This window comes from Seriola lalandi, unplaced genomic scaffold (assembly GCF_002814215.2).
Source record: "Seriola lalandi dorsalis isolate HSWRI2012SDOR001 ecotype SW California unplaced genomic scaffold, Sedor1 jcf7180002054585, whole genome shotgun sequence".
NCBI classification, from domain to species: Eukaryota; Metazoa; Chordata; class Actinopteri; order Carangiformes; family Carangidae; genus Seriola; species Seriola lalandi.
Genome location: NW_019525138.1, coordinates 3,743,923 through 3,758,076, shown reverse-complemented (window position 1 = coordinate 3,758,076; position 14,154 = coordinate 3,743,923). Strand labels below are relative to the sequence as shown.

Here is a 14,154-nt window from a genome sequence, read left to right as displayed (position 1 = left end):
CATCAAGTAGTAAAAAGAGAGAAATAAAGCAGCAGCTCAGAAAATGTCAGTCCATCTGTTTTTCTGAGCCTTACACATTCTGTGTTGTTGCATGTCCTTAATGAAGCTCTCAGGGGGGAATTGTCCTTGGGAGATAAACGACCTTTAGCAGAACACATTTGTCTCTTTGGATCCAGTCTCATTATGGCTAACAAGAGGGTAAATCCTCTCTATTTCATTGAGATTAGCAGTCAATGCTATTGATTTCACACAGCTAGGGAAGGAAACACAACAACAAGGTATTTTTGTGTGTTTCTGTGGGAGTCCAACTCATCCCTCCTAGTTACAAAGGCAGTATTACCTAAATGGCATTTTAGTTGTAGGCTACAGTTGCTGACTGGCCAAATCTTGGTCAGCCCTGTAGGGCAGCATCACATGACTGCACCAATATATTTCAATAATCTTTCCTTCTTTCCCCTCCTCCGCCAGCCAATTTACTAACTGCTGTTCTAAGCTACACTAAGCTTTTTCTATACCTGCCTACACAACCTCTGTGGGTACTCTACTGGAAAAGAGCTCAAGCATGAGATTAGATAAGAATTCTGTCTTTCTCATCAAGATTTCTCCCGTCTTGCTTCCTCCACCTGCTTTGACTCACTTAGAGGATTCAAGTGGAACAGAGCTGCCTTACCTCAGATCTATTTTAAAGCACATTTTGAATTACCTTGTTTTTAAAAGTTGCTATACAAATAGATTAGCCTTACCTTGCTTGTTTCTGTTGGACAAACTTAATCATTAGGTTTCAAAATGTTTTAATGTTTTTAAACGTCTGTCTCTCAATATTTTCAAATTGGTTCCTACTGAAGATTTACTGTTAATCTTTAAAAATGCAAGAACAAGCTCAATTATTCTCTTCAAATAATCATTATCACCATAATTATTATATAAATCCAAAATTACAATTTTGTGATCACTTAGTATTGGGGTAAGAGGTTTGTTTGAGAGCAAACTTAACAGTGGTGTTTTTAGGGATGTAGCAGTTTAATAACAATGTACAAGTACATGTACTTAAATGCAGTGTTTTCTGTTGGCCTGCATGTGGACTGTAGCGTGTTTCTCAAATATTAATGCTGGGCTGCCTCCCCAGTCACGGTCTCCTATTTGTGCTGCTGGGGGAGATGGGATTTGTAAGTGAGGGGGCTTTAAATAAACCACAACAGAACTAGAATAATGTCTCTGCTCTCTGTAATTACCCCCTTGACAAATAAAGAGTAATTAAATCTGAATTTCTTGTCTAGCATTTCGAAGCACTAAATGGTTATTGACTGATTTAGCAAGCTGGCTTTTTCCACCTCTTCCTCCCACTCTGATCCATGTGGCATCATATTGCATTTTCTATGGACAGTGTAACAGGACTGCTGGTTTAATTTAGCATATTTTTAGTGAAAAATTCAGTCAAATTCAGATTAGGACTCTGCATTCCAAAACCCCCTGAGCTGACCAGCTAATCCTGCATTTAACTCTTAAAATTGCATGTTTTTTTTTTGTTTTTTTTTTAAAAAATAATTTCCTCCTCTTCCTACAGTCTGCCGGCCTCCTAAACAACAGCGTTCACTCTCTCTGTCAAATTATACTAAGAGCCTGATACTCACTGAGAGCCAGTTGCAGCAGCTTTCAGAGGATCAGCACAAACTGGCAGCAGAAATGACTCTCTGTGCTCTGTTTATTATTTATGTGTGTGTGTGTGTGTGTGTGTGTGTGTGTGTGTGCGTTTGTGCGTGTGTGTGTGTGTGTGAGAGCTGGGTGGCACTGCTGTTGGCAGGAGTCGGTGTGAGAGATTTACAGCTGAAGGCAATCCTGCACGGCTGTCCGTCCAATCTGTTTCCCTGGTAACCGTTGCATTTCGGAAGCCATCACAGAGTGAGAAAAATAAATCATCCGCTGCTCAAAAATGCCCCCAAAATTGGGAACAAGATATTATTTACGATATTGGACAGCACACACGCGGGCGGCACGCATTGAGGATAATTCAAACCATCAAGCTCTGAAAATTGGCTTCAGTGATACAGAATGAGGCTCAGAGGGGCAGAGAGAGAGAGAGAGAGAGAGAGAGAGAGAGAGAGAGAGAGAGAGAGAGAGAGAGAGAGAGCCTGAAAAAAATATCTCATCCACTCCGTTGGGCCTCAGAGGAGAAACTAGAGAGTGTAAACGTTGTGAATAAACTGAATTAATATTGCATCATCATTATACTTGCATCTCACTTTTAATTAAAGCACCAAATTTCTTGTTTTGCAGATAGATCTTGCTTAAAGACATCCAGCTGAGGTTGCATGTTTCTCTTTTACAGTATATTAACATTTGATAAAAAAAAAAAAAAAAAGCAAATTAGTGCAAAAGAGCTGTCCTTGTTGCCAGGTGACACACATGCATTTTTAGCCTGGTCTTCAGTGCACAGGTGTAACATGGTTCATTGTGTACTGGATGAAGCGTACAGGGTTATAATGTTCCAGAGCATTTCATTCTGAGCAAAAACATGACACCAAGCCATAAATCAAACATGTAAATGTCTCTAAGTGGAAATATAAGCCCTCCTGAGGAGAGTAAGTTCATAAGCCACTCTATATTGCATTAGAAATGATGCAACGGAACACTTCCCTTTATTGTTGTACTCTAATTGCTCTTTTATGTCCTACACACTTGAATATGCATTAGATCACATGTTTGTTCTTCACAAAAACAATAGAGAGTCTCATACCAGATTCTTATGCTCTGTCCTGCAGATGGCGCTCCGCTGAGTGAGCTGTCCTGGTCGTCGTCCCTGGCTGTGGTGGCCATCTCCTTCTCGGGCCTCTTCACCTTCGTCTTCCTCATGCTGGCCTGCCTCTGCTGCAAGAAGGGCAAAATCGGCTTTAAGGTGAGGGTCAGCGTGTTGATGTTCTGAACATCATGTCTCATCAACTTCCACATGAAATATGAAAATAATATGAGGCATGAGGACAAACTGGCACACCTCTGCACCCTCACACACACACACAGACTCATTAAATCATATCAAGTCTTGCATAAAGATGTGAACTCTAACTCTCTGTGCCCGTGAGCGTTGCTGCAAATGGCCCGGACACAGAACATTCCCCGCTCCTCTCATCAGACGTCCATTATATTCATGACGGAAGGTCTTCATCCATTTATATTTAGAGAATGTTTATGGGAAGTAAACAGAATAGCAGACAAAGGTGGTGGAGGCTGTGTTTATGGAGCGGTGGGAGGCCTGCAGCTTTTCAGGGCCATCACCAGGACCCCATTTCTGAGCAGCACGCTGAAATGGGTCATGGCGCCGAAGAAAATAGGACAGGGAACAAGAAAGAGTGAGTGTGTGTGTGTGTGTGTGTGTGTGTGTGGTGTGTGTGTGTTAAAGGAATGGTGGGATAGTGCATATAAATAGAAAAATGTGACTGTATGTGCTGTGCTGTGCTTTCCTGCACCTTGTGGAGTTTTCTTGTTAACAAATATTGTTATATTTACATTTAATGTAAAGTCTCCCAAGTCTCTAAAGGTGATTAATGCATTTCATGTATGCAGTTCTTCTTCTCTGACTTTTGCTGTCCGATTTCTCCTGGTACATAAGCAGCTGTCGAATAACCCTTAGACTGAGTGATGTCATCACTTTACATTTACTTTACGACCCTCCACTGGAATGGGAATCATGCATGTTTTTGTCCATTTTGCCAATGAGACAAACAAAATGGCGACCTGCTCATCAAAACACTGCTCCTCAGCAGCTAGTGGTCAAAATCTCATCACAAACACAACACATAATACAACATGCAGTATTTCACACTCCAATGAAGATTTGAAAAAGAAAATTCAACCCGATAATGGCACTAGAATATATTGGAACAGCATCTTTATTACACTTCTTCCTCTGGGGACTGTGAATCTATGCACAAAATTTATTTGGCTATCCAATAGTTCTTCATTTCAGTATGGACCAAATATTCAGTTTCCAGCTTCTCAGATGTTTTTTTGTTTTAAATAATTGTTAATTGATTATCATTTGGTTTTGGACTGTTGTTTGACAAGATAAAACAATTAGAAGAGACCTTGGGCTCTGGAAACTTATAAGAACAAGTGAATTATTGAGGGATTATAAAAACAATTGATACATTAATCAAAACTAAAAATTATCCTTTGCTGTTCTTCCTCCACAAGATGTCTGTGCTGTGATTCATATTCCTGCATGGCACTGGAAACTCAAAACTGTGAGAAAAACATAATTTATTCCTCAACTTATGAATCTGTATCGCAACATTATGTAAGCAATTAACATAATTCAAGTCGCTTCAGATGAAGCTGCAGAAACATTTTGCCGGTACAACACTGTGGAGAGAACCATGTGATTAAGCCTGTCGGAGGACTGTTCTATCAGAGTCAGGGACGTGTAAGATTGTTTTAATAATGGCATTAATTTGCCTCTGGGCACATCTCCATCTTCCCTGTTCACTCTCATTGCACCCTCAGCCTTCTGTCCTTTTCTTTTCATTTCCTCTCCGTTCTTAATGTGTCTTCAGAAACACAGAGCTGCACTGATCACAGGAGCCATATTACATAACATCCTGTTCCCTCTTGAAAACTGTATGTGTTTATGAATGTGCATCTTGAGTGTCTTGTTGTTAAGCTGCATCCAAGAAATTGACATTTATCATATACATTCTGTGTGTGTGATGTGCCCCGTGTCTGGTTTGTGTCTGTGGCGGAGTGGACCACCCAGGACGGACCTGTCAGGGTGTGTCTAAGTAAGGGGCCAGGGTGGGAGGAGGGGGAAGAGAGAGGGCGCTAGGGCGTGAGGAAGGGCAAACCCATGAGCCCACAGTGCATCCGGCCTCTGGGCCCCATCTGGAATTAGACACAGCCTCTCCCAGAGCAGGAAGAGGGAATTTCAGGGGGGAAAATGTAAAAAAAAAAAAAAAAAAAACTTCAAGAGGAGACAAGAGAGAAAAGATGTCTGTTTTACAAACAATCACAGAAAGATGAGGAACTTCCTCCAGTGGTTCTCACTGCTGTGAGGGGTTAGTTTAGGCTTTGGACTGAAACTTAAATCTCTATGGTTTTTAGTGAGAAACTTTTCTGATATGTTCCTAAAAATGACTCATTGCTAATATCATGTAAAAATGTAGAAATAAGTGCAAAAGCGTGTCTCAGTTCAAAAGTTCAAAATTTGGGGAAATCTGCAGAGTTTTCTAGACAGGAGTTGAGAAGATTTATGTTTCCTATATCTGGACAACACATGTTAATTCAGCTTGTCATTTTTACACGTAAGCTTCTGTATGGACACGTGATTTAACGTATTCAAAGAGCTATCTGTAAGTTTTGTTCTGGCTACATAGCCAACGTTAGCACTCAATTACTTTACTCGCAGAGAGCTGTTTCCAGTGATGGAAAACGACCCATTTGTCTTGCTTCTTTATCTATCTCTTATGTTGTACACGTCCAGGCATGAGACGAGAGCATGAGACAAGAGGGCATGAGACGAGAGGTGGCCTCCTCCGGTAAAGCTCCAGACTGCAGCTTCACCGAACTCCTTATTTATTTAATGAAAGTTAGCATTCTAACCACCTAGCCGTCGAGTGTGTCCTCAAGAAGTAGCCGCTGCTCACAGGCAAAAACAAATAAGGCTGAAGTTCTCGGCTAGACTCGTAAGTACACAACTGCTAATGCTAACGTAGGCTATGTAGCAATAGCAAAGCTTAAAAATAGCTAATTTAAGTGGCGAGCTCCAACACTTTCGACAGTTTGGACAGTGTCAGACTAATCATGCTAACCAGCTAAGCTAACTGGCTACTAGCTTTAGCTTCATATTTAGCATACCTGAAAGCACCATCAATCTCAACAAAACAGCAAATAAATATATTTCCCAAAATGACAAACTATTCCTGTAAGGAAAAATACACAAATACGTAAATAATTACATCTTTGCCAAAAACATGAAACTGCCAAAAGAGCCAAATTAAAATTTAGGATCCAGATCTTCAACCACAATTGAGCAGAATTAGAGCAGAATTTACCATATAAAGCACAATCATTCTTTGAAGAATGTAAATTGCCCCAGCCATCCCCATAATCTAGACACTCACCCCTCTAATGTCAGTGCCTCAAAAGTCTTTTAATTTGTAGGATTCAGGGATAATGGACTTAAACCTTGAATCATGTTATTAAAACCCTTAATCATGGATACAATAGCGGCCTGAAGCACTAAAGCAACATTTGGGCCAACATTATTTTTGTCACTCACCCACAAATTTAAAGTGAAAGGCTTAAGGGGCTTTTATTTATAAGGATTAAATTAAAGGGATGAGACTTGGGTCAAATTGAGGTTGAAGGTCAGGTTCAGAGGTCAGGAAGTGAAGCTCTCAGTGGGCGGTTCTCAAAACTATAGTGTTGACAAAAAATAGGTGTGGGGATGGGGACTGCCCTGCAGATGTTCTTCAGCTTTTGGGAGAGAGAGAGAAAAAGAGGAAGAGAGCGTGGAAGAGAAAGTGATGTCACAAGTATAGTATGTGAACCCCCCACCCCCCCACCACCACCCCTCTTCCTTCCCCCTTGTATTTTTCTCTCTCACATTTTTGCGGGGGCTCAGTTTCTCTCTCCCTCATGAGACAGCCGGAGATACTGGCCCCCCCCACCTTTTCATTTTCTCTCCCTCCATCCCTCCATCCTCAGCAGTCCCAGGGAGAGTCAGTGGTCAGCTACAAAGCCTCTTCCTCTTCCTCATCTTCCTCCTCTCTAAACTCAACAATGAGGCTCTCTCTGCACAGTGATGATGCCTTTTTCTGCAGCCGCTCTCCCTGGCACCACCAACCTCCTGCTGCTGCCCTGCACCCATCACACCAATGGGAGCCCTGGGAGGCCAATGAGTGTGTGGAGTTGTATATTTGTGTGTGTGTGTGAGAGAGAAAGGCAGAAAGACTTTGAGATGCTGTAACCAAAGCCGAGACCAGTTGACATCCTCACCTATGGACTCTGAGGAAAGGTAAGCCAGCAGGGACACTGCGGAGCTGAGCTGATTGTTTTACCAGCAGGAGTCTTTAGATGGAAAGAGGGATTAAAAGGACAAAGCAAATGTTGATCTAGCAGATTTTAGGATGTTTGATGGAAAACTTAAGAATGAAACCATGTGATTTCCTATTAATTTGTATTTTAAGCGGATTTCTATGAGAGAAGCAAAGTATGAACACATTTCTTCTTTGTTTTTAATTGATTTACTCTGTTCTGATGAGTTTTGGATAATTGAATAATCAGTAGATTGACTGAAAATTCATCAACAAAAAATGTTTGTTAGCACAATATGCCAACATTCTCTGGTTTTAACTTGTCAAAGTTGATGTTTTTCTGCTTTTTTGTGCTTTGTGTATCCTAAAATCTTTGAGTTTTGAACTGTTGCACAAAACAAGTCATTTAAGGATGTCACTTTGTATTCTAGCAGATTGTACTGGGCAGTTCTTGCATTTGTTCACATTTTTTCTTGAGTAAAGGATTGAAAGATTATTTGAAAAAAAGATTCACTATTTGCAGCCCTTGTTTGGATACTATTTTACTGCAGGATGTATGAAAAGTTAGAGATATATTTTTCTTATCAGTAATTGGTATGTGTGTGTATGTGTTTGTGACAGTGTGTGTGTCTGTGTGAAGAGTGAAACCACATGTTGAATGGGAAGGGCGAGCAGGACCGTGTGAAGATTTGGATGTGAGGCTGTGGGAGGGTGTGCAGCCTGCATGAGCATGCATTCATTCTTGGGGGACAGGATGAAGTGAGAAATTGAGGTGCTTGTTTGTGTGTGTGTGTGTGTGCGTGCGTACGTGCGTGCATGTGTGTGTGTGTGGGTGTTGCAGAGGGCTGCAGCAGGTCACATTTTTCCAGCATTGCGACCCTGCTGCTCTCCAGCTCCAAACTAAGAGACTTTTATTCTGACATCCGGTCTGTGGATGCGGCCAACTCCCTCCCCTCTTCGTCCTCTTATCCTGCGATCAGTACGATCAGCAGACATAAGGATTCTTTCAGGACTCCTCACTGTTCATCCACCCAGGCCTCAGTCCCACATGCTAACCTGGAAAACTGAGAAACAAATGTTTCCTCTTTGATTGCATGTTACTTTGTCCATATGTTGAAATTCATCTGACGGGTGTGGACACATCTGCAGCCACTTCTTGGTAATTAATTCCAAAGCAGATGCTCATCTGTTTTGTCCAGAGTTAGTTTTAAGTGTAATACGTATTAATAGAGTTTTATTGTCAGTGATGTGAGTGAAATCAAGCACTAATCTCTTTTATCCAAACAGAGTTGTGAAGATTTATTGATCACACCTCTGTCTGGTGCCATTTGGGGCCTGTGCGGCTTAACGCTGGATCAGACGGCATTTTATAGAAGTGCAGTAAAAAGGCACAGAAGTTCTTTTCACTTTCTTTATTATTTCATGAATGTGGTCAATTTGGATTGGAAAAAAAAATACATGACCAAATATTTTCAACAAAACATTCAGTGATTGAGACACAGAAACTCCACTTTGTGCTCAGAAAGTATCTCAACACTAAAATCATCAGGCTTAATTGTGAAGCAGAAGATTGAGATACATGTAATCTTGGTACAAATAATCTTTGGGTAAATCAGACTGGCTTTGTTTACACTGGGATGTTCCAGCAGTCTCACAAAGCTCAAAAAAACTGAGCCAGGCCAGGACAGCTTGCTTCAGTTTATGTCAGAGCTGCTTCGGTGCTCCAGCCAAAATATCATCTATTTTTGCCTGTGTTTTTGTGTAACATTGTCTTTTGCCTTGTGTGTGTGTGTGTATATGTATGTATATATATATATATATATATATATGTACATACACTGATGCTGTCAAATATTAAATATCACACAGAGCAGATTTGGACCCATCATACGGTCTACAAATGCATATCAGGGCATGTTTGTGAGGTTATTTTTTCCACTTTTGCATCATGTCCTCACATCTTTGACCTTACAAGTAAAGAAGCTGTTTACCGGTTACCCAACCAGCTGCTGGTCTAATGAATGCAACCTGTTCTTTTGTGCAACCTTTGACTTGTTCATTTTTTTGTGCTTGCATGTCTTCCAGGAATTCAAGAATGTGGACGGGGAGGAGTATCATGCAGATATGTCCACCTTGGCCTCGCCGGCCTCCCAGGGCAGCCTGGACGTCTACATCCTGCCGCTCACCGAGTTGTCCCTGCCGGTCGCCAAGCAACCTGCTCGATCTGGTGGGTGAGCGTTCACTTACTATTCAGCTGTATCCTTGAGTGGCTCCATCAGAAACACAGAATCTAGAGTTTTAAAGAAGTGTTTAAGGGGTTAAACTTGGTTCTCTCACTTACTAAACCTCTGAAATCCACACACTGCATTTAAAAAGATTTATACCTCTCCCTTCTGTCAAAAGGGATAAGATATAAGATGAATTCTGGGTCCAATCATGACATCATTTGTGAAGGTTTTGCCGGTGCTTTGTGATTCATGTCTCTTGTCCTTTGCTGCAAACTGATCCAAACCTTGCAAGTGCTTTGAAAAAGTCCCCAAGCCATACACATGCAAGTGCATTTCAAGGGTGTGAGAGTAATATAACGGCGATGAGGGCCGTGTATCTGGCATTAGTCAAAAGTTTGTCCCTGGAGTGAGCACCGCCCTGACACTGGCCTCGGCCAGCTGGGCCTCCACCTATCCCACAATCCCTCACTGCAGCTTCCCTGCAGAATGAACTCTGTGCTCTTTAACTTTCACTCTCTCCCACAAACATCTGCCTGTTGCATAATAATGTCCAGGCAGCCGGCCTACACTGCTGCATGTTGGTATGTCAGGCATGCAAGAGCACAAAACCCCAGTGAGAATATTCCTCTTTCACTCTGTCGCCTTCTTTCTCTCCTTCTGCTACTGTGTGACAATGGTCCTTGTTGTGTGTCAATGGGCTGATGCTGCCTGATAAGCTTTTTGCAGGAGTGTGTTGAGACTTAATGCGTCTTGCCCACACATTAAGTCTCATGCCCACGTGTGGATGTATAACGAATGTCCACATCAAAACTCAGATGTAAATGTGAACATTTGTTATACATCCACACAGTTTTACCCACACTCCTCAAACAGGCAGTGTATTAAGGACCAAAAGATAAGAGTTGGATACTCCCAGTGGTATGTAGCCATGCAGGCTTTGACAAATGAGGTCTCTGACGACACGTCAATACGAGGAAGGTTAATGGGATTTCATTTGTAGTTCATTGAAAACCAAAACTAGAGAAAACCAAAGAAACGCTGCAGTTCCTGGTAGGAACATTTTCAGAGGCAGACAACTCCAAACCTCAGCTATTAAAGTTAAAACTATCTGCGTGGCTAAATACCATTTGGGGTAAGTGAAACAATTTTCCCACCATTGTCTGCGACATGGCTGAGCCGACCCTTTAAACATATGCTTGGTCTTCTGTGAATAATAGAAACCATTAAAGCAGTGTTAGAGGTCAGGGATTTATGACTGCACCTTCAGGAGAGCCTCGCCCAGTGACATCAGCAGGGGAAATAAGTTTTTCGGAGAAATTGCGTATTCATCTCACTTTACTGGTCGTAACTGTGTCCTCATTTTTCTACATCTTTTTTTGCTGCCAGTTTCTCGTCTTGTTTTCCTGCATCCTTTCCAGCTCAGGTTCATTTGTACAGCACCACTCCATACAAAAGCAGTTCAAAGCGCTGTGCATGCTGATAAAATATTAAAACTAAAAAGCTAATCATACAGCAACAGAGTGAAGGAAAGGACAGAAGATAGAGAAGAGCAGACACTCTAAAACAGCCACAAGGCAGAGAAAATGAACACATACCGAAGGAACAGTAATTATTAAGATTAAAAAAAATGATGAGTGCCAACATGAAAAGGTCCTCAAGTTGCTTTTAACACAGTGTAGGTCTCAGATCTTGAATCTAATAATTCCTGAGAGCTGAGGTAGATGTGGAGATGAAGCACTTTACAGCTATGAGTAAGTCTGCTTTCTTTCAGCCAATGTTCCCATCTCCTCTGTCGTGCTGCTGAGCACTGGGGGCTGTTGAAGGACTATGTGGATATAGGTGGAGTTCCTAATGAGACACCAGTAATGTAAGAGCTTGGCTCAGACTGGGGCCCCGGTCCCCAGGATCCACCCTAATGCAGCTGTTCTCTGCTGCAGTGCTGCTCTGCAAAGACTAATGGACCTCACACCCACCCAGAGGAGACATGTGAAAACACACACTGAGCAAAAACAAGTCCAGCTCTTATGTTCTCACACACACACACACACACACACACACACACACACACACTCTGAAATTTCCTCCCACTCCCACAGATGCATGTATTAGATGCATCCTGCTGACATACACTTATCTATTACTTGCGAACTTCGACCTCTAAATCCTCGCCACGCTAGTTATGAAACAACAACGGGCAAAATGTCATAAGTGAATTGAAATGATTGTCCAAGGACACGGTGGCAGCTCAGCACCTCGATCAGCTGAGAGTGGACCAGGATTCACTGGAGTGAAAGAGGATGATGGGAATTCCATTTGGCTCTGAGTGATTTAGCTGCTGCGCGTCTCGCTAAAGGCTGGCTCCTATAGCGGTTAAGCTAGATGCATTCTTCAGAGAGATGCTCAGCAGCACACAGGCTTAGAGAAGGCCAGACAGCGCTGTCAAATGGAAATTGAGTTAGTGTATTGGCTGTAAAGAGATCTGAGAACTTAGCGGGGTAGTCGGGGTGTTTTCAGTTTGGGGAAAAAAAGAAAAAAGAAATAAAAATTAGAAAGCTCTGAGTGAGTGAACATTTGCCCGTTATTACAGCATTCATACATTGGCAGAGATTACAAATATTATAGTACAGTCTTTTTTCTCCTAGCATGTATCATCCTCCCCTCATTGTTCCACCAGCGTTATGAATATTTGAGGTTAACATGATGGCGTAGGTGGGACCCATTGCATGCTGCTGTTATCGCCAAAACTTAGTTCATTCCTATGTCAAGGAGCCGGTGGATAATAGCCCCAGTGTGTGAGTACTAACTAGTCCTAACTGGTACCATGCTGCCCTAAGCAGCCAGACAATGGTGAGTATTCTGCTTTGGGATGGAGAGAGCGTGAGTGGGTGTAAGGAATGACCAGTCTGGGGAAGGAGACGGGGGTGTCCAATATGGCCTCCACACAGTGACTGGACTGTGTGGCAGTCTGGAGGAGCGGGGAGGGGGGGACGCAGCACCACAAAGATCTGTCTGTCTGCCTCTACACCCAGAATCTAACTGTCATCGTGGGAGATGCAGAAAGAAAAGAAAGAAAGAGAGAAAGAAAGAAAGAAAGAAAGAAAGAAAGGGATAGATGGTGAGGGGTGAGAGATGGGGGGGGGGTGTTGCTGTCAATCCCGTTTCATTTGGCTGAGCTAGGGCAGTACAGTCGGGCGTGTTCGGCAGGCAGGAGAGACTCAGGGGATGCTGAGAGAGATGCATCAGGGAGTTGGAGGACAGTCAGACAGGTCGGTGCCAGAGAAGGCTCCATACAGAATTAGACTGAAGACTGGAGTCTGTTCTGTTAACTCGTGGACCATGGACATCGTCCACTGGTGTGTTCAGATATTTCACTTTGGAGAAAGTTGATGACAGTCGATCGGACAGAAGATTCTAGATGGATTCTACAGTGGCCACTTAAGAACCTGGATGTGGTGCGTTTTGTCAAGTTACTGTCATGAGTTTTATCTACATATATCATTATTATTATTATAATTGAGGACATAATGTATTTCTTTTAGGTGTTTTCAGGTATAATTGTGCCTGTGTGTATAATCTCAGTCTCAACAATATGTCCCAACATCATATTCAAAATGAGTGAAATCAACGCAATTTAAGATCAGTACATATGTTCATCCATTTGATGTTAAGTTTTACTTATTCTCAGAATGATTTCAGAACTTACTCATGTACTATGACTTAAAGTGGTGAGGGAATGAAAAGTGAGTTCACTGATCATAACTAACTAAGTTAAGTTAAAGTTGAATTAGTTTTTAGAAAGGAGGAGGGTTAGTATACGTTCCAGCCCACGAAGAACAATAAGAACATTTGGGGAGGTAGGACGTGTTGTCCACTAATCAGAAGGTTGATGGTTCGATCGCTGGCTCTTCCAGTCTGCATGTCGAAGTGTCCTTGGGCAAGATACTGAACCCTAAATAGCTCCTGATGGCTGTTCCGTCAGTGTTTGAGTGTGTATCGATGTGATGTATGAATGTGTGTGTGAATGGGTAAATGTGTGAGTATTGTAAAGCCCTTTGAGTGGTTGAGACTATAAAGACTATAAGAGCGCTATGCAGTAAGTACAATTGAATTTAACTTCTCTTGTTTAAGTTGTGTATTCCATCAGGCTGAACATCAAACAACTATTAATACTTGTCATACATTATTGTGATAATACAACTTAAATGCAGAATTATTTAATCAACGTGTCATTACATCGCTTACATCAAAATTAACGCAATATTTGATAAACTGAGATAAATCAACTCAAGCAAGTTCAAGAGTCTATACAGAAATGACTGCAGACCAATGGCTGCCTGTGGTGGTTTGACAAATACATACGCATTTGTGTAACACATTAGTGTGGTCTTCAGATTGGCTTTAATGTAAGATGATGTGATTTGTAGTAAATGGGTTAAAGCATGAAAAACCACAGGTTTTGTCAGAGAGCACAACCGTAAGACCCCATCAGGATGCTGCTGGTGGGGGGTCATCCATCACTGTAACACGTCTTCCTCTCTCTTCCTCTCCTCCAGTCCAATTCCTGAAATCCACAGATCTCAGCCGCCACAGTCTCCTCTACCTGAAAGAGATCGGAAATGGCTGGTTCGGGAAGGTAAGCCACATCAGACGCCTCAGTCTTCATTACTACCTGCTGGTGGTTTTAACAGTCACTCCTGCTGTCCCTGCAGCTACCTGCCAGGTAGATGAAACGGGGCATCAGCGAGTCTAACATCACGGCTGTTATTTTTTGCTGTGATCCCGGCCGTGTTTAGAACGAGCTCGGTTTAAAATGTCCCGACACACTGTGTTATCTGCAATGTCTGAGTGTGTAATGCCGAGCTGATCCTCATGCCTTTGATGTCAGCTTGTCCCAGGTGTGA

At 42.2% G+C, this 14,154-nt stretch overlaps 1 protein-coding gene across 3 annotated transcripts in view; it reads left to right on the top strand.

Moving 5' to 3' along the window:
• The window catches only part of aatkb (apoptosis-associated tyrosine kinase b), a 50,622-nt gene that overhangs the window by 23,181 nt on the left and 13,287 nt on the right, over positions 1-14,154 (top strand). The window contains exons 2-4 of one of the 3 annotated variants that reach the window (XM_023418987.1): positions 2,760-2,893; positions 9,111-9,252; positions 13,807-13,886. In XM_023418987.1, the coding sequence (XP_023274755.1) occupies positions 2,760-2,893; positions 9,111-9,252; positions 13,807-13,886 (356 nt within the window). Of the gene's footprint in view, positions 1-2,759; positions 2,894-6,678; positions 7,007-9,110; positions 9,253-11,403; positions 12,706-13,806; positions 13,887-14,154 lie in introns of those variants that run through there. The other 2 variants (XM_023418988.2, XM_087177295.1) reach the window with 2 other exon arrangements.